Raw genomic sequence first — 20,182 nt, forward strand, 5'->3', positions numbered from 1 at the left:
GGTTTATATAGTTGGCTGCTCCTACTTTAGAGGCATTAAAACTTATAATTGTTCAATTTTCTCTTTGGATAGACCATTTAATTATGGCATAGTGTCTTTCTTCATCTCTTAATGCAGTCTTTGGTTTAAAATACAACTTGTCTGATATCAAGATTGCCACCTCAGTTTTTTTTTAATGTCCTTTAATATGATAAAATGGTTTTCCACCCCCTCACCTTCAATCTGGGGTTTTCTTTGTGTCTAAAAATGAGTCTCTTACAGATAGCATATCGATGGGTCTTGCTTTTTTTTTTTTTTTTAATCCACTGGGATACCCTGTGTGTTTTGGTTGGGGCATTTGGCTTGTTTACATTCAGAGTAACGATTGAAAGATATGGATGTAGTGCCATTGTATTACGTGTCAAGTCTGTGTTTTGGTGTACTGTGTCTGTTCCTTTCTGGTCTGTGTTATTTTTGGGCTCTCTGTTTTCTTAAAGGTTCCCCTTGCAGGGCTGTTTTAGGGATCACAAATTCTTTTAGTTTCTGTTTGTGCTGGAAGCTTTTTATCTCCCCTTGTATTTTGAATGAGAGCCTTGCTGGATAAAATTCTTAGCTGTAGATTCTTCTCATTGAGCACCCTGAGTATATCATGCCAGCTCTCTCTGGCCTGCTATCTCTTTGGATAGATCCGCTGCCAGTTGAATATTTCTCTCCTTCTTAGTTCAGGGCCTCGTGTTCCAAGCTGCTTTCAGGATTTTCTCTTTGGGTCTGAAATTTGCAAGCTTTGCTTGGAGATATTGACCTATTTTTTATTGATTTTGAGGAAGGTTCTCTGTGCCTCCTGGCACTTGAGTGCCTGTTTCTTTCCCCAGATGAGGGAAGATCTCTGCTATAATTTGCTCAAATATGCCTTCTGCCCCCTCCTTCCCCTCTTTTTCTGGGATCCCCATTATTCTAACATTGTTTTGCTGTGTGGTACGAATCATCTCTCAAATTCTCCTGTCATAGTCCAGTGGTTGTTTCTCTCGCTTTTCCTCAGCTTCTTTATTCTCCATTGTTTTGTCTTCTATATCACTACTTCTCTGTGAAGCCTCATTTATCCTAGCAGTTAGAACCTTCATTTTTGATTGCATCTCACTAAGATTAGCCTTTTTTATCTCAACTTGATTAGATATCAGTTGTTTTATTTCTCCAGAAAGGCATTCTCTAGTGTCCTCTGAGTGTCTCTTAAGCCCAGCTATTATCTTGATGGTCATTATTCTGAACTCTCGCTCCAGCCTCTTCCTTCTATCCATGCTGATTAGGTTCTGGGCAGTCAGTACTACCTCTTGTTCTCTTTGTGGCGGTGAGTTTTTCCATCTTGTCATTCTGTCCAGAGAAGAAGAGATGAGTGAGAGAACAGAATAGAAAAATATCAAGAATGACCCCAGATAAATACATGCTAAACAAATCAGAAGAGACCCGAAGCCAATTTAAAGGTTAACAAAGGAGATAATAGAATTAGAGAGATCAAGAGAGCAGAGCAGTACACCGATACTATGTGAATTTTGGTCTTTTTGTTAGGAAATTGCATCCCCAAATGGTTAAGAGGAAACCTTGTATATATACAAAAATAAAATTAAATACAAGGAAAGTCTAGAATGTAAGTGTAAAAATGGAAATTAAAAGTCAAAATAAAAAGGATATTATCAGAGATCCCTGGGTGGCGCAGTGGTTTTGCGCCTGCCTTTGGCCCAGGGCGTGATCCTGGAGACCCGGGATCGAATCCCACGTCGGGCTCCTGGTGCATGGAGCCTGCTTCTCCCTCTGCCTATGTCTCTGCCTCTCTCTCTCTGTCTTTTTTCTCTCTCTCTTTTCTCTCTCTCTCTCTCTCTGTGACTATCATGAATAAATTTTTAAAAAAGGATATTATCACCCAGTTGAACAGAACTGAGCAATATACCATATCCTATGTCTTTTTGTTAGAGAAATATATCCCAAAGGAAAAACAAGCAGGACTTACATGTATATAGAAATAAAATTAAGTACGGTGAAAGAATAGAATGTAACTCTGAAGGTGAAAGTTAACCAAGACTTGCAAAAAGTGGTCACTTTTCTATTTGTAGAAATGCTGCAATTCTTTCCTTAGATGTCTGGTTGATTTCACAGGTGTTCAGAATGATTTGAAAGCTCTCTGGCTGAATTTCTGGGATCAGACAAAACTATGTTCTCCTCTTGCTCTGCCATCTCTGACTCAAGTGGCTTACATTTTCTTCCTGCGTTTTCTAGTTATAAAATATGTCATTCATACAAAAATACATGTCTGACTTCATGAAGAATAAAATGAGCAACTTCACTACTCAGATTTTTAAAAAAGTCTTTCCGATGTCTCTGAAGCTCCCACCTGGCTTCCTTTCTGCTTATTTGCTGAGTATTTAAGTTTTGCTCTGATCCGCCAAAACTTTTCTGTCATTCAACTTTGTTTCTCTGCATTGTTTGGCATCCTTCACTTTCCTAAGAATGTACTAGCCAAGGTATTAGATTTTTGTTTAAAACAGTCTCATAGGCCATCATCATACATTCTCTCTCTGCTGATTTCCTTTCTTCTAAAGCTCTGCCTCTTCCTTCTTCCTCTGAATTCAAACTTTATAAATATTTTTCTTTCCTGTTTCTCTTTCTGTTTTGAATGATCTCCTTTGATGTTTTTTGTCTGTATTTTCTTTCCTTCTTTTAGACTGGGGTAGGTGGGTACCAAAATGTATTTTTGTGTCTTTATAAAACATTAATAGATGAGGATGCTTTTCTTCCTCACCGTGGATTACTAGCCTCTACTACCTAATAATAGATTAATTTTTATATTCACATACTGAAAATAGATATTAATAATAACTTACAAGAACTCTTAATATAGTTACCCTGTTAACCCTTCAACTGCCATATGTGTCATAAAAATCTTTTCCATATTTTTTTACTTAGCAATGTAATTTAGTTGGTATTCTCTCAAACAATGAGAGATTGGAACAAATGAGATATCATAAGTATAGATTTGTTTATGTGATAGAACATATTATCTATTTAAATAAGTATTAAATATTTCTTCTTAAAGGACCTGACTTACTCATTCTATACCTTCTGCAGGCTTAAGAACCACTTAATAAACATGTTAAGAAGGATATTAAGTAAATATGAAAATGGAGAGCTTCCTTTCTATGGAGATTTAAAAACCAGTCAAACGGAAATGGAAATTCAGATTAATATGCTAAGACAGAAGGTAATTTTTAATTAGTTTTGGGACTCTAAAATCATTGGGAAATAAATCCCTCTGTGCTTTGAGCAGTAAAATACAGATTTTCCTAGTAATCTTACATACTTGATATATATTTTTGGTAATAACTTTATTGAGATATAATGAACATAAGATGCATATTCAGGGATCCCTGGGTGGCGCAGTGGTTTGGCGCCTGCCTTTGGCCCAGGGCGCGATCCTGGAAACCCCGGATCGAATCCCACGTCGGGCTCCCGGTGCATGGAGCCTGCTTCTCCCTCTGCTTGTGTCTCTGCCTCTCTCTCTCTCTCTCTCTCTATGTGACTATCATAAATAAATAAAAAATTAAAAAAAAATTAAAAAAAAAAGATGCATATTCAAAGACTACCACAATCCATTTTAGAACATTTTGTCACCGTAAAAATAAACCCTATGCCCTTTAACTGGCACGTCATGCTAGTTTCCCCCTCCCTATTCTTCTTAGCCATAGGTAGTCACCGTTCTAGTCTCTGTCTCTATCGATTTGCTGCTGATTTTGGACAGGTCATCTCAATGGAATCACCAAATATTTGATCCTTTGTGACTGCCTTCTTTGGTTTAGCATGTTTTTAGATTTATTTTGTGCCATGTGTCAGAACTTTATTATTTTTTTATTTCTGAATACTATCCCACCATATGGACAGCCCACGTTTTATTTATGTATTTATCATTTGGTGGACGTTTGAGCTGTTACACTTTTTGGCTGTTGTTAATAATGCTGTTGTGAATACGCATGTACAAGCTTTTGCGTGAACATTTCACTTCTCTTGGGTATATACTTATAAATGGAATTGTTAGTTCATATGTTAAAGGACCTTTAACATTTTTGGTTTAAACCTTTTGAGGAACTGCCAGACTATTTTCCAAACTGGCTGCACCATTTTACATTTATGTCACCAGTGTTTGAGGATTCTCATTTTCCCTGATTCTTGTCAATGTTTGTCATTATCTGTTGTTTTTGTTATAGCTATTCTATTGGGTGTAAAATGACACGTTGTAGGGGTATTTTCATTTGTTTCAAATTTTTATTTGAATTCTCGTTAGTTGACATATCATGTAATCTTGGTGTCAGGAGTAGAATTTAGTGATTCCTCACTTAAATACCCAGTGCTCATCAGTACAAGTGCCTTCCTTAATACCCATCACTCATCTAGTCCCCCCTGCCCACCTCGACAGCAACACTTAGTTTATTCTCTATGGTTGAGAGTCTCTTATGGTTTGCCTCTCTTTCTCTCCTTTTTTTCCACCTTCCCCTATGTTCATCTGTTGTTGGCTTTTTTTTTTTTCTTAATTCCACATAGGAGTGAAATCATATGGTATTTGTCTTTCTCTGACTTATTTCACTTAGCATAATACACTTGTTGAGTTCCATCTGTCTTGTGGTTTTAATTTGCATATTTCTTAGAACTAGTGATGTTGAGCATCTCACTTTATATGTGGTCATTATTCATTTCTATATCTTGCTTAAAGAACTAATCATTTATTTTGCCCATTTTTATATTGGACTGTCTTTTCATTATTGTAAGAGTTCTATCTATATCCTAACTACAGACCCCTTATCAGGGATATGATTTTCAAATATTTTATTCATCACCTTGCCTTTTCACTTTTGCTTGATGGTTACATTTGAAGCATAGAAGCTTTTATTTTTTAGATTTTGATGAAATCCTTAATCTGTTTCTGTCTTTTGATGCCATATTTAAGAAACTGTTGCCAAATGCAATCACGAACATACACACCTGTTTTTTCTATGAGTTTTATAATTTTAGCTCTTAATATTTCTTTTCTTTTTTTTTAATATTTTTTTTTCAATTTTTATTTATTTATGATAGTCACAGAGAGAGAGAGAGAGAGAGGCAGAGACACAGGCCGAGGGAGAAGCAGGCTTCATGCACCGGGAGCCCGATGTGGGATTCGATCCCGGGTCTCCAGGATCGCGCCCTGGGCCAAAGGCAGGCGCCAAACCACTGTGCCACCCAGGGATCCCTAGCTCTTAATATTTCATGTTAAGTTTGTACATATGTTGTGAGGTAGAGGTCTAATTTTATTACTTTGTGTGTGGATATCCATTTGTCTCAGTACCATTTGTTAAAAAGACTATTCTTAATCCATTTTAGTGTCTCGACACCCTTGTTGAAAATCAATCCACCATAATTTGAGAGTTTTTTTTTTTAATTTTTTTATTTATTTGTGATAGTCACAGAGAGAGAGAGAATGAGGCAGAGACACAGGCAGAGGAGAAGCAGGCTCCATGCACCGGGAGCCCGACGTGGGATTCGATCCCGGGTCTCCAGGATCGCGCCCTGGGCCAAAGGCAGGCGCCAGACCGCTGCGCCACCCAGGGATCCCCTTATAATTTGAGAGTTTATTTTTAGATTCTCAATTCTAATACATTGACCTATATGTCTATCCTTAGGCCACTACCAAATCAAATTTTATGAGAATTCTTTCCTAGTCCTCTTGCAAATTACCACTCATTTATATTACAATTATGTAATAAGTCAATGTAGTAGAACCTAACTTTACTCCTGTAGAGACTTATACTTTTTGAAGGAGCCTTTTGCCAGCTTATGTCTTGCTGACTACCTGACACAATGAGAAGCCAGGCTCAAAAAGATAGAGTCCCGTTTCTCTTCTCCAGTAATACCTGTAGTTTCTCACTCAGTGCCTCCCGCATCCATTTCCATCGTCTTGGTTGTAGGATCCACTGTCTACTATGTACTTCGTTGTGTTTTATTAACTTGTTATAATGCATAGACTCACCCATAGATTTCACCATCTAGGATATAAAGGATTAACTCTGGGTTATCAGCCTTCCTGTTTGGAAGTCTTGCTAATCCATCATCTTAAAGTTCACAATTAGATACTCTTTTGACCTGGTTCTTGTGCATACAAGACTGGCGCCGATCCTGTTCTTGGCACAGATCCTACATTCTTGGAAAACAGAGTTGCCTGTATCCATCTTCTTTTACTGAAATAGAAAGATATGCATAGCTGTACTTTGATAGGTCAATACGTAATTAATAGAATAAACATTTCATTACATTATGTCAAGAATACACCTGTAAAATATCTTGTTGCATTTAATTGAATTATCAGGGAAGCCCGGGTCCTCAGTGGTTTAGCACTGCCTTCAGCCCAGGGCGTGATCCTGGAGACCCAGGATTGAGTCCACGTCAGGCTCCTTTCATGGAGTCTACCTCTCTCGCTGCCTGTGTCTCTGCCTCTGTCTCTCTGTGTGTGTGTCTCATGAATAAATAAATTAAATATTTTTAAAAACAATCAAATTATCAGAGACAAATAGTAGGCGAGCAATTTGAATCACAAAAAAATTTCAAAGTGAACCTATATGATATGGAGAAGCATTCTAGTACGATATAAAGATGAGATAGTCTTACTACCTTCCCTGAAAAATAAGCTTGCAGTAAGATAAAGGAGAAATTATATTTAATTTAAGTGTGCCAAAGGACAATACATTTGTTTCGCTAATGAAAAGATTAGAAATTATTCCATAACGTTCTCCTTATGTCATCACTGATGAAGGGAGAATGAAGATTATTGATTTAAAAGCACTCAATGCTGCCTTTCTTTTAGAATTGCAGTTACTTGAATTCAGATAAAAGGTTCCGTTTTGCTTATTAAACTTTTACTAGTTGTTCAGCTGTTATACTTCAAATCACATGTCTCTCTGCTTGCCAGTCGTTTTTCTCCCCTAACATGAGGGGAAATTTAAAAGAGGAGTTCTTGTCTAGTTTTAATAATTTGTAATTGAAGGGATTCTTTAGAAAAAATGTCTTAGAGAAAGGAAGATGGTGGCAGGGTAGGAGGAGCCTAGACTCACCTCATCCCACTAATACAACTAGATACCTATCAACTCATCCTACATACCCCAGAAATCTACCTGAATACTGACAGAACAAAGGTCACAACTAAAGAGAGAGAAGAGGCCACTTTAAAGAAAGTCGGAAGTACAGAGATATAGTTTAGAAGAGAAAGAGATCCTATCTGCAGCAGATGGGAGGGAGTAGTGGTCCCAGCGAAGGGCAGGAGAGAACACCTGGGAATGCACGTAGCCACTGGCTTGGAAAAGGAGAGTGGCTGAATTTCCTGAGTTCTTGCAACTATGGAGGGCTTAAAGCCTGGAATTTTAAAGGTTATTGGGCTTGGCTATGGTAGAATGTGTAGGGCACTATACTTGGAGAGAGGCACACAGAACAGAAGCAGCTGGCTGGTGCCATTTCCCTCCCCTGGCCCTGAGCACAAACACAGAGCCACCTGTGGGAATCAGTGCCACTCTGACACCAGCTGCCTAACTTGCTTACACCAGCCACCACCCGTTTGCACTCCAGGGGAACTGCCCTTTTGAATCATGCTTGCCTCAGTTCCAGCACAGCAAGCCCTTCCCCCAGAAGACCAGTACAAACCCCTGCGGACACCATGTGTCCTGACCAGAGTTTTGCAGGGTCTCAGTTCCAGTGGACTGTGACAGGTCTCATTTCGCAAGCTAGTTCAAACCCGCTAGATTCAGGCCAAGTACCAAACACTGCCCACAGCAGATACTGAGAGCCTATCTCTCAGATGACTGGCCTGAGGGATAGAGGAGCCAGAACCCAGTAGCAGAGTGCATGCCGCACACCCTGGAGACCCTCCCTCAAGCACCAGGCCCTGGGCACTACGGGACCATTTTCAGTGGTCCATTACTTTCAGGAACAAGTGACATAACTGGCTTTTCTAACCCAGAGAAACTGTCAGAGACCTAGACAAAATGAGAAGACAGAGGAATTTATCTCAAATGAAAGAACAGGATAATGCCACAGGGCCAGAGATCTAAGTGAGAGAGAGAGAAATAACGTGCCTGATGGAGGATTTAAAGCAGTGACCATAAGGATGTTCAGTGGACTTGAGTAAAGAATGGAAGACATCAGTGAGACCCTTACAACAGAGATAGAAGAGTTTAAAAAGAATCTGAGATGAAGAGTGCAATAAATGAAATTAGAATACAGATCTGGAATATTCTCTAGACTAGATCATACATTAGGCCACAAAACAGGCCTTAGGAAGTACAAAAAAATTGAAGTCCTACCATGCACCTTTCCTGACCACAATACTATGAAACTAGAAGTGGACTACAAAAAACCGTCTGAAAAGACCACAAATACATGGAGGTGAAATAACATCGTACTATCAATGTGTGGGCCAACCGGGAAATAAATGAAGAAATTTCAAAAGACATGGAAACAAATGAAAATGAAAACACAATTGTCCAAAACCTTTTTTTAATGTTTTTTTTTAATATTTATTTATTCATTTATGATAGAGAGAGAGAGACAGAGGAGGAGGGAGAAGCAGGCTCCATGCCGGGAGCCCGATGCGGGACTCGATCCCGGGTCTCCAGGATCACGCCCTGGGCCAAAGGCAGGCACCAAATCGCTGCGCCACCCAGGGATCCCCCCAAAACCTTTCAGATGCAGCCAAACTGATTCTAAGAGGGAAGTATATATAGCAATACAGGCCTACCTCAAGAAGCAAAAAAAAAAAAAAAAAAATCTCAACACAAACTAACCTTACACCTAAAGAAGCTAGAAAAAGAACAACAAATGAAACCTAAAGCCAGCAGAAGGATGGAGATAATAAAAATTAGAGGAAAAATGGGGGTCCTGGGTGGCTGAGTTGGTTAACTGACCAACTCTTTGATTTTGGCTAAGGTCACGTTCTCAGGGTCCTGGGATTGAAGCCTGCTTCAGCCTCCAACCTCAGTCTACTGGTGGATTCTCTCTCTCCCTTTTCCTTTGCCCCTCCCCCCCGCCCCAATAAATAAATCTTTAAAAAAACATTAGAGTGGAAATAAATGATAAAGAAACTAAACACAAATAAAAATAGAACAGATCAACAGTAGCTGGTTCTTTGAAAAATTTAATAAAATTGATAAGGCTCTAGCCATAGTTCTCAAAAAGAAAAGGGAAAGGACCCAAATAAAATCACACATGACAGAGGAGAATAACCAACACTGCAGAAATCCAAACAATTATAAGAGAATATTATGAAAAATATATGTCAACAAATTGGACAACCTAGAAGAAATGGATAAGTTCCGAGAAACATATAAATTGCCAAAACTGAAGCAGGAAGAAAGTAGAACAGAATGCTAACCAGCCAAGAAATTGAATCACTCATCCAAAAACTTGGAACAAACACAAGTCCAGGACCAGATGGCTTCAGAGTCCAATTCTACCAAGCATTTAAAGAAAGAGTTAGTATGCGTTCTTCTCAAACCGTCCCATAAAACAGAAGAGGAAGGAAAACTTCCAAATTCATTTGATGAGGCCAGCATTACCCTGACACCAAGACCAGATAAAGACACCACAAAGAGAATTACAGGCCAATTTTCTAGTGCAAAAATCCTTAACAAAATAGTAGCAAACTGAATCTAACAATACATTAAGAAAATCACCGCCATGATCAAATGGGATTTATTCCTGGGTTACACGGGTGATTCAGTATCTGCAAATCAATCAGTGTGATGCACCATATTAATAAAAGAAAGAAGAATCATCATCATTTCCATAGATGTAGGAAAAGCGTTTGATGAAGTACAATATCCATGCATGATAAAAACCCTCCACAAAGTAGGTTTAAGAGGGAACATACCTCAACATAATAAAGGGAATATATGAAAAAATGCACAGATAATGTCCTCCTAAATGGGGAAAAACCAAGAGAAAAAGTTCATGTCTGGTGTTGTTGATGCTGGCTGTTGCCTAGATTTATAGTTAGGGCAGGCAGCCAAAATGCTTACACTGGCACACCTGGACTCTCTTTGTGGCCTGAGCCTCCTCACAAGAGGAGGGGCTAAATTCCGAGTAAGCAGGCTGAGATACAGAACAGGGCAGAAGCTGTGTTGCCTTTCGTAGCCTAGCCTTGGAATACACACAACATCACATTGACCATATTCTGTTCGTTAGTAGCAAGTCACTAAGGTTAGCCCACGGTCTTTTTGTTTTGTTTAGTTTTAATGGAATACTGGAACACCTATGAACACATGAAGAACGCAATTTTTAGTGTAATTTACCCACTGGCCACAGTGTTCTATATTCCTTTCACATGAAAAATGCACTCACCTCCTCCCAGTACCTCCGACAAATCTCAGTTATCATGGCATCGGGTTCAGGATGGAGTCCAAGATCTTGCCATCTTAATCAGGTGCAGCGGGGATAAGGTGCCAGGGTTATGTTGTCTAAATTTTAGTCCCTGGAGTGCAGGTTCTCTTAATAGGAATGAAGACTTGAGAATTAAAGAGAACAGTTCTCTACTATTGAAAACACAACATTCTGGTTACTTGCTAAAGACTCTTCCATTCAGAAAGAAGATGGAAGTCACACTAGACCATAGCAGGTTTGAAATGCAGCCTGATGCATGCTGTCCATTTTTCAGTCAGACTTAGTCTGAAACCATGGAAATTTTTCTCCATGGCTCTTTGCTGTCTATCCTCTCTGAGCTCTTGGTTCTGTCCAATGACCTGTGTTTGCAGTTGTGTTTTCAGCCTGCTGCCTCCCTGTGGGGACTTCTAAGACCCAAAGGCCTATTTTCAGTCCGTGCTATCTAGGTCTCTTTTAGTCCAAGCTCGCAAACAGTGGTTTTGATGCTATAATTTTCTTAACTTCTTGAGTTTTTCTGTGAGAATCAATGGATTGATTTTATGTCAGTAGAAAAGCCAGTCTCGCAGATCTTTTTGAGATAAACTTTTCAACTGGGCTCTCCTGTGAAGCTCATACTCTTAAGATCCTTAAAAGAAATTTGAGGCATACCTGAAATCCTTCTGAGGTCTTAACAAAAGTTTTTATAATCTTGGCTTCATCCATAGGCCATGTTTTCCTGGATTTGCTCTTGACCCAGGATGCAATTCTTTATTTTAGCATTATTTGACATTTCAGCATATGGAAAGGCTATAAATGTGGACAAAATATTTGCACCCAGTTTGTCTGGGTCTTTCATACTGCATAGACCTTGTTTAGTTTATCTTTTGTGTCCCGTTTTACTTTCAAGTGGTTTGTGGCGCAAGTTCCTTTTCCTCTAGTGTCATTTTCTTCACTTGCCTGGAACCTTTACTGTCAGCCTCTTCAAGGGCCATCAGGTTTCCATTAACAGTCTGTTGGAAGCCCTTTTGGTTTTCATTCTTACTCTTCCCTACATCCTTTCAGTTTCTACCTACCTCTCGGTTCAAAGGAGGTTCAGGTTTAAATATTTTAATGTCAGCACCCCATGTTTAATATCAGTTTCTGTGCCAGTTATTTATTGCGGCATCATAAACCACCTGAAAACCTAGTTGCTCAAAACAGCATTTATTTGGTTCACAAGTATTTAGTTTAGGCAAAGCCGAGTAAGGCCAACTCATTTCTTCTTCATTTGGTGTCAGCTGAGATGACTGGAAGCTGGGGACTAGAATCATCTAAAATCATGTTCATGCAAATGTTTAGCTGTTGAGGCTGGCTTTTGGCAAGGACGTTAGCTGGGTCAGTCTCAGCTGAAATGTCTACATGAAGACACACCAGGTGGCCTGGGCTTCCCACAGCAGCTAGATTCTAAGGGTTAGTTTCCCTAGAAGAAGAATGTCAATGGAAGCTATATCACATTTTTTAACCTAGCCTTAAAAAAATCACACAGCAGTTCTGCCGAATTCTATTCACTGGAAACCAATTACTAAGGTCAGCACATTTTAAGGGGTGGGATTATCATGGGAGAAGTGTCAAAAAATTTATAAAACCACCACATCCACTTACCCTGTCTTATCAATCATATCCAGAAGAAAGAAGTTCTTCCCAACTCAGAATCACTGAAACCCTGTCAGGTTTTTCAGTGGTGGTTTTTGGTGCTTAGTATGTTCCCTTGTTTTGTGGGAGTAACAGAGGATTATAAGATAATACTATTCAATTAGGCGGGTTTTTTTTTTTTTTGTCCGAAAGTATAAGTTTCATCTCACTAAATTTTTATACTGAGAGGTGTGGTTTCTTAATCCTGAGAATCATTTCTCCTGGGAATGCAATTCAAATTAATGTAAATCATTTGTAATTCAGAAAAAGGCTTGTGGCTTAGAATCAGTATTTATAGATTCAATAATTAGAGTCTTATTTTCAAGGTCTTCTCTTAGGAAGCATTTATTGGTTCAGACCTACATAAGTCAATATGATATTACTAAAACTTTTTAAAAATTAATGGGAGTATTCATTGGGACACTCGAGTGGCTCAGTGGTTTGTGTATCTGTCTTTGGTTCAGGGCATGATCCTAGGGCCTTGGGATCGAGTCCTTCATCGGGCTCCCTGTGGAGCTTGTCCCTCTGCCTATATCTCTGCCTCTCTCTATGTGTCTCATGAATAAATAATTTTTAAAAATTATGGTGTGTTAGGATAGGGGAAGGGGCCAGAGACTTTCTTTTCTTTTTTAAAATTTTATTTGAATTCAATTTGACTATATAAGAGACTTTATACTAAGAGGTGACTTACAGTTATTTTATGGAGGAAAGATCTGAAGCAGTCATAGAAAAATACATAAAATGAAGTACAAATGTTGTGTGGCAAAGACAATGATAGCAGAGATCTTTTTTAATAACTCCTAGTGGTTTTAACACTGTTCTTAATTTTCTAAGTGCTTCAGGGTTCCACATTCTAAGACTCTACTACAATATAGATTATATTTTATTGCAAATGAATTTATTTTAAAATGGGAGCACCTGGCTGACTCAGTCAGTAGAGCATATGACTCTTGATCTTGACGTTATGAATTCGAGCCTACGGTTCAGTACAGAGACTTAAACATAAAATGTTTTTTAAAATGTTGGTTATAGTTTTGAGTTAAACTAATTTCATTCCATTTCCGAACTGTATTGTTCTATTCATGCAGATTGGTGATCTTAGAGCAAGATTGGAAACTGAATCTTCAAGATGTATAGACCTGGATGCAAAAAATCAAGTTCTTCAACAGGAGTTATTATCTATGAAAGCAACAGAGAGGGAATGTGAAAAACTAAAACAGATTAAAAAGAACTTGGAAGAAAAAGTAGTAAACCTCAGAAGTCATGCAGAAGTCAATGTGGTACAAGGCATTCAAGTAGAAAAGTATTATAAATGGGAGATTGACCAGAGAGTAAGATTGATTGTAGAAGAAAGATTAAAAGAAGTCAATCTATTTTTCCAGGTTAGTTTATTGATCTGTGATATGCTTTCATTTATTTCATTACAAATTACACTTTGGTTATATGCATTGTGTAGGTTTCCTCTGCTTCCTTTACAGCAATCTGTTTGGTATATTTCTGGAGGCATTCGTTCCTCCCTGTAAAGATTTCAGTTTTCATCATTATTCTCACTAAATTGATCTTTCAGAATGATTTATGACCAGTATGTATGAAACAAGACTATTTTTTTGAGATTTTATTTATGTATTCAGGAGATACACAGAGAGAGGAAGAGAGAAGCAGAGACACAGGCAGAGGAAGAAGCAGGTTCCATGCCAGGATCACACCCTGGGCCGCAGGCAGGTGGTAAACCGCTGAGCCACCCAGGGATCCCCTGAAACAAGACTATTAAGAGGAAAAGAAAAAATTGTGATTTAAAACTTTTACCATGGGGAAAAAAATAAAATAAAATAAAACTTTTACCATGGAGATTCCTGGGTGGCCCAGTGGTTTTAGCACCTGCATTTGACCCAGGGCGTGATCCTAGAGTCCCAGGATCGAGTCCCACATCGGGCTCCCAGGGTGGAGCCTCCTTCTCAGCCCGTGTCTCTGCCCCTCTCTCTCTCTCTGGCTTTCATGAATAAATAAAATAAAATCTTTAAAAATAAATAAATTTAAAAAAATAAAACTTTTACCATGGAGTATCTAGGTGGCTCAGTTGGTTAAGCAGCAGACTCTTGATCTCAGCTCAGGTCTTGGTCTCAGGTTTGTGAAATCAAGCCCTGCATTGGGCTCCATGTTCCATTCCTAGGTTATTCTTCCTTTTTGAAGATTTCATTTATTTATTTATTTCCTTATTTATTTATTGAACATGAGCAGGGGGATTGGCAGAGGGGGAGAGACAGAGAGACAGAATGAATCCTGGGTAGACTCCATACTGGGTGCGACACAGGGCTTGGCCTCAGGACCTCTGACTGAGAACATGCTCTGAGCAGAAATCAAGAAACAGGTTATTCTCAAGTTGTATTATGCACTTTTTAAAATTTTTAATTGATTCTCTTGTTCTTTGAAGTATCAGATTGCATGAGTACTAATATAAGAATGATTAAACTTTATTTTTATCATTCAGATTCAATTCAGGTGACATTGGTGATAAATATTTTACACTTCAGCTTTTTTTTACACATTTAAAATTGCTCTCTGAATCATTGAGTCCCAACTGAAGGAAAGAAATATACTATAATTACTCAAGTTTTAGCTGTTTTAAAACTGTGCTTTTAATTTGCTTTAGAGACAAGCAGCATCTCAAGAAAACTTAGAGCAGTTAAGAGCAAGTCATGATGCTTCAATAAGAAGTCAAGTGGCACTCAGAATTAAAGAGCTGGAATCTGAACTTCAATCCCAAATAAGAAATTCTCAGGAACTTAAAATAGAATTGGAAAAGTACAGGCAACTCTACCTAGAAGAATCAGAAATGCGAATGTCATTGACAAAAAAACTGAGCAAGTAAGTTAAAACAGAATCAATGAAAATAGATTTAGCTTATTGATTTGCCTCTAAAGCATAATTTTTATGGAGATGGGTTCATGAGATTAGTAGGAAGTGAAAGCCAACTGGATAGTATAATTTTGGAAAATAACGTTTGTAAGTAAACTTACCATTTTATGTTCATCCAGGATAGTTTGCCTCTCTCCTCTTTTTGTGTGTGTGTGTGGGGGGGGTATATGATTTTACTTTTTCCCGTTAATATTTTCAGTTACTCTATCTTGTTGTCTTTACAAACTAATTGTTTAAAACTTTATAATTTAGACAGAATATTATTTTTTTAAAGTTGATATATTTTATTTAACACAATATGTCAAAAAATATCCTTTCAACTTGTGATCAATATAAAATTATTACTGAGATATTTCATATTTTTTTCATTCGAAGTCTTAAAAATCCAGCATGTATTTTACAATTATGGTATATTTCAATTAGAACACTAAATTTTCATTGGGAATACGTGTCTATATTTAAACTTCATAAAATTTATAGTGGAAAGAGCAGATTCACATACCTGCATCTTTACAACCCTACTTAAAAGGTTTTTTGTTTTGTTTTGTTTTTTTTGGAGTTCAATTTGCCAACATGTTGCATAACAATTTGCCAACATATTACATAACAACCAGTGCTCATCCCGCCCAAGTGTCCCCCTCAGTACCCATCACCCAGTCACCCCAACCCCCTGCTCACCTCCCTTTCCACCATCCCTTGTTTGTTTCCCAGAGTTAGGTGTGTCTCGTGTTTTGTCACCGTCACTGATATTTTCACTCATTTTCTCTCCTTTCCCTTTATTCCCTTTCACTAATTTTTATATTCCCTAAATGAATGAGACCATATAATATTTGTCCTTTTCCGATTGATTTATTTCACTCAGCATAATACCCTCCCCTCCAGTTCCATCCACATCGAAGCAAATAGTGGGTATATAGACAGCATATTACTATAAAATTTTTTGTCAGAATTACCCTAAATAGAAATATTAATGAGTTCATTTTTGGAAGATTACACCTTTAACCCAAAAGATCAAGTGCCAATAGTATACAGGTTGGTAAATTAACTTTCTTGATTGTGTCTTTGGTATTATTACTAGAGAGCCTGAGGGTGGGGGAAACCTTTGTATGTTTTCTACTTTATATAAAAGTATACATGTGAAACAGAGAAAGATTCACACTGGGGTGAAAGGCAGTATAAATCCCAACGTGGCTAAAAATAGCATCATGGTGGGCATGAGGGGGTGTGTGGAAGACAAAAAGGGCAGATTCTACTTCCAGGGCCTTGGTAAGTGTGTTATCAGCTAATTGCCTCTGGAGCTGTTTCGGTCCTTCTGATCACTGCTCTGCCATCTACCTGGCCCCTAGAGGTTGTTGGTCTGAGGTATTCCTCGGTGCGAAACCCTCAATTTCTCTGAGGCAATGAGTAAAATGTACAAGAGTGGTGAAAGCACATCCTTGAAAATGTCTTTGAGGGATGGTTTATTTTTATGTTCAAACTGGTTTACTAAATACAAATATGTGTAACGGCATTCTCCAGAATCTTGTAATTACAGCCATTCCAGAAGGTAGCAAGTATTACCTGTCAATCCATGTACATCACTGTCAGCCATTTCTTTCCCTCCCCTAATTTGAATTTCTTGTTAGTTAGTTATCCCTGGAATCATATATACTCCTTTGGAATAATTTTAAACCTATAAATATATGTAGTAGCTCTGCTCTGTCACATTTTCAGTGTTAAAACACTGTTTACTGGCACATTCTGTTTGCTATTATGGAAACTTAAAAAAATGCAGGTCATGCAGGAATGATTTGGGTAGAAATAAAATACTAAGCACTTGTGTTGTGTAATCTTCACAGGACTAATGAGAGGCTGGCAGATATCACTACCAAATATCTGGTGGAGAGACAGCAGAACAGACCTTTCCACAGCACTCTTACTATGGGACCAGTCTTGGAAGGGCCTTCTGTTGGAAATTTGACTAGTAGTTTACTACTGGATAGAAATGTTACTCCAAGAGAAAATGTAATGATTCCTACCTCAAGGCCGCAGACTTCAGTTAGCAGCATTGAAACTCACTTGTTCAAGGTTAGTTATATTATCTTTCTTTTCTTGAGTTTCAGATTTCCAATAAAATTTTTGTTTTTAATTTGGTGAAATTCTGAGTTAACTGAATAATACTCATTAAGTAAAAGTTATACTGGTTTGTGCTAATAAGGAAATGGGACAGAAATTTTATGGTATTTTTTTAAGCTCCTGGAGCTCTTATTGTCAAGAGATACCTATTATTAACTTTATTCAATAAATACCACTAAACTGACACATTTTATCTTCTTATTTTTTAAAGATTTTATGTATCTGAGAGAGAAGAGAGTGTGCCCATGAGTGGGGAGAGAGGTAGAGGGAGGGGGAGAATCTCAAGCAGGCTCCCCACTGAGTGTGGAGCCTGACTCAGGGCTTGATCCCATGACTCCGAGATGATGATCTGAGCTGGAATCAAGAGTTGGATGCTTAACCAACTGAGTTCCCAAGGCACCCCCAAACAGACCCATTTCCTTGAAAAGCTATGTTAAATTGGATTTTGGAAAGTAAATATTATTACCTACTAACCCAAAGTACACTTAGATGCTTTGACTTATTCTCTGATTAGCAATAGTTTATAATATGTTTAAAGTTTGCTGTAACCCAATTTTCCACCCCTATGCATAAGTGAATGATTAGAATCCAAACGCTTAACCATGTAGGGATATTTATGATTTTAACGATTCCACGGTAAGTCCTTTTTATGAATTAAATAAACTTGTAACACTAAATTGATAGTTCTATGTTTTGGGGGCACCCGTATGACTGAGTGGTTTAGCATGTATCTGCCTTTGGCTCAGGTCATGATCCAGGGGTCCTGGGATTGAGTCACGCAACAGGATCCCCATAGGGAGCCTGCTTCTCCCTCTGCCTATGTCTGTGCTTCTCTCTCTGTACTTTTTATGAATAAATAAATAAAACAGTTTAAAAAATGTTGTAAGTTTTGGCATTTTCTTACATGAGAGCACATCCCTAATTGCTTTCTTATAACACCTTTTTTTTAACTTATATTACTTCTATTTCAATTTTTATAAAATGGCTTGCTGAGCAACTGTAGAGATTTTCTAAATAAGTAAGTCAAAGAAATATTTGATTCTTTCTTTTCTTTTTTTTTTTTTGTTTTGAGAGAGAGAGAGAGAGAGAAAATGAAGGAAAGCAAGCAGGTGGTAAAGGGCAATGGGAAAGAGAGAAGAGAGACTCTTAGGCAGGCTCCATGCTCAGAGTGGAGCCGGATCTCATGACCCTAAGATCATGACCTGGGCCAAAATCAAGATTCTGACACTTAACTGACTGTGCCACCCAGGCACCCCACAAATAATTGGATATTTCAAATGAAATTCACATATATTTACCTTGATGCCATCACTTGAATGATTGATGACTAAGATGGCAGTGATAGGGAGCCTTTAATAACAACCCATTTCCATTATGTATCATTGTTGTTAAAATACCCATTTCAATCAATGCACATAGGCTTATGATTTTGATAGTATATTCGTGGTTTTATTAATGTAGAAAAATGTAGCATAGACTCATGTTAAATGAAGCCTTAGTCTTGTTCTTTCATTCGACTTCCTTGTTTTCTTGCTCTATTCTCTTCTGATTCAATGACTTTTAGTATTATGTTTGGATGCTTTTCTTCCTTTTGTGTATCCGTTATAAATATTTGGTTTGTGATTACCATGAAGTTCATATATAACATCCTGTGTATGTATAGCAATCTCTTTTAAGTTGATGGTTACTTCAGTTCAAACAGATTTTAAAAACACTGCATTTTTACACTCTGCCTTGTTTTATAAATTTGATGTCATAGTTTACACCTTTGTATTTTGTGTATCCCTTAACTAGTTACTGTAGATATAATTGATATTATTCCTTTTGTCTTGTAACCCTCATACTGGCTTTATAAAAATGATTGGTCTATTACCTTTACTGTATGTTTGTTTTTATGATAAAACTGTCTCATTATTTTCTTATTTCTAGTTATGGTCTTTCTTTCTTTCTTTCTTTCTTTGAGAGCAGAGTGAGTGAGAACACAAGTGAAGGGGAGGGAGGGGCAGAGGGAGAGGGAGAAGCAGGCTCCTCTCTGAGCAGGGAACAGGGAGTCCCTTGCAGAGCTTGATCCCAGGGTCCTGGAAGACTCTTCACTGACAGCCGTCCAGGTACCCTGGCCTTTTCTGATTAAAGAAGTCCTTTTAACATCTCTTATAAGACCTATTTAGTGGTGATGAACTTCTTTAAGTTTTGTGTGGGAAACTCTTTATCTTTCTTTCAGTTCTGAATTATAAACCTGCCAAAAATATCCTAGGTTTTTTCCTCTTAGCACTTGGAAAATATCATGCGACAATTTCTTTTCTTTTAACTTTCTTTTTATATGATAAATTTATTTTTTATTGGTGTTCAATTTGCCAACATACAGAATAACACCCAGTGCTCATCCCGTCAAGTGCCCCCCTCAGTGCCCATCACCCATTCACCCCCATCCCCTGCCCTCCTCCCCTTCCACCACCCCTAGTTCATTTCCCAGAGTTAGGAGTCTTCACGTTCTGTCTCCCTTTCTGATATTTCCTACCCATTTCTTCTCCCTTCCCTTCCATTCCCTTTCACTATTATTTATATTCCCTAAATGAATGAGACCATATAATGTTTGTCCTTCTCCGATTTTTATTGGAGTTCAATTTGCCAACATTTAGCATAACACCCAGTGCTCATCCCAAGTGCCCCGCTCAGTGCCTATCACCCAGTCACCCCAACCCCCCGCCCACCTCCCCTTACACTACACCTTGTTCATTTGCCAGAGTTAGGTGTCTCTCATGTTTTGTCACCCTCAGCGATATTTTCACTCATTTTCTCTCCCTTTATTCCCTTTCACTAAATTTTATATTCCCCAAATGAATGAGACCATTATAATGTCTGTCCTTCTCCGATGGACTTATTTCACTCAGCACAATACCCTTGAGGTCCCTCCACGTTGAAGCAAACGGTGGGTATTTGTCGTTTCTAATGGCTGAGTAATATTCCATTGTATACATAGACCACATCTTCTTTATCCATTCATCTTTCGATGGGCACCGAGGCTCCTTCCACAGTTTGGCTATTGGGGACATTGCCGCTAGAAACATCGGGGTGCAGGTGT

At 38.2% G+C, this 20,182-nt stretch overlaps 1 protein-coding gene across 10 annotated transcripts in view; it reads left to right on the forward strand.

Moving 5' to 3' along the window:
* LOC144309456 (ankyrin repeat domain-containing protein 26-like) overlaps positions 1-20,182 on the forward strand; it is a 157,190-nt gene that overhangs the window by 98,458 nt on the left and 38,550 nt on the right. For 5 of the 10 annotated variants that reach the window (XM_077890499.1, XM_077890500.1, XM_077890502.1 and 2 more), the window contains exons 22-25: positions 3,097-3,229; positions 13,158-13,451; positions 14,720-14,934; positions 16,824-17,052. In XM_077890499.1, coding sequence (XP_077746625.1) covers positions 3,097-3,229; positions 13,158-13,451; positions 14,720-14,934; positions 16,824-17,052 — 871 coding nt within the window. The remainder of the gene's footprint in view (positions 1-3,096; positions 3,230-13,157; positions 13,452-14,719; positions 14,935-16,823; positions 17,053-20,182) is intronic. The other 5 variants (XM_077890505.1, XM_077890506.1, XM_077890508.1 and 2 more) reach the window with 3 other exon arrangements.

Source organism: Canis aureus, unplaced genomic scaffold (genome assembly GCF_053574225.1).
Source record: "Canis aureus isolate CA01 unplaced genomic scaffold, VMU_Caureus_v.1.0 NW_027326411.1_RagTag, whole genome shotgun sequence".
NCBI classification, from domain to species: Eukaryota; Metazoa; Chordata; class Mammalia; order Carnivora; family Canidae; genus Canis; species Canis aureus.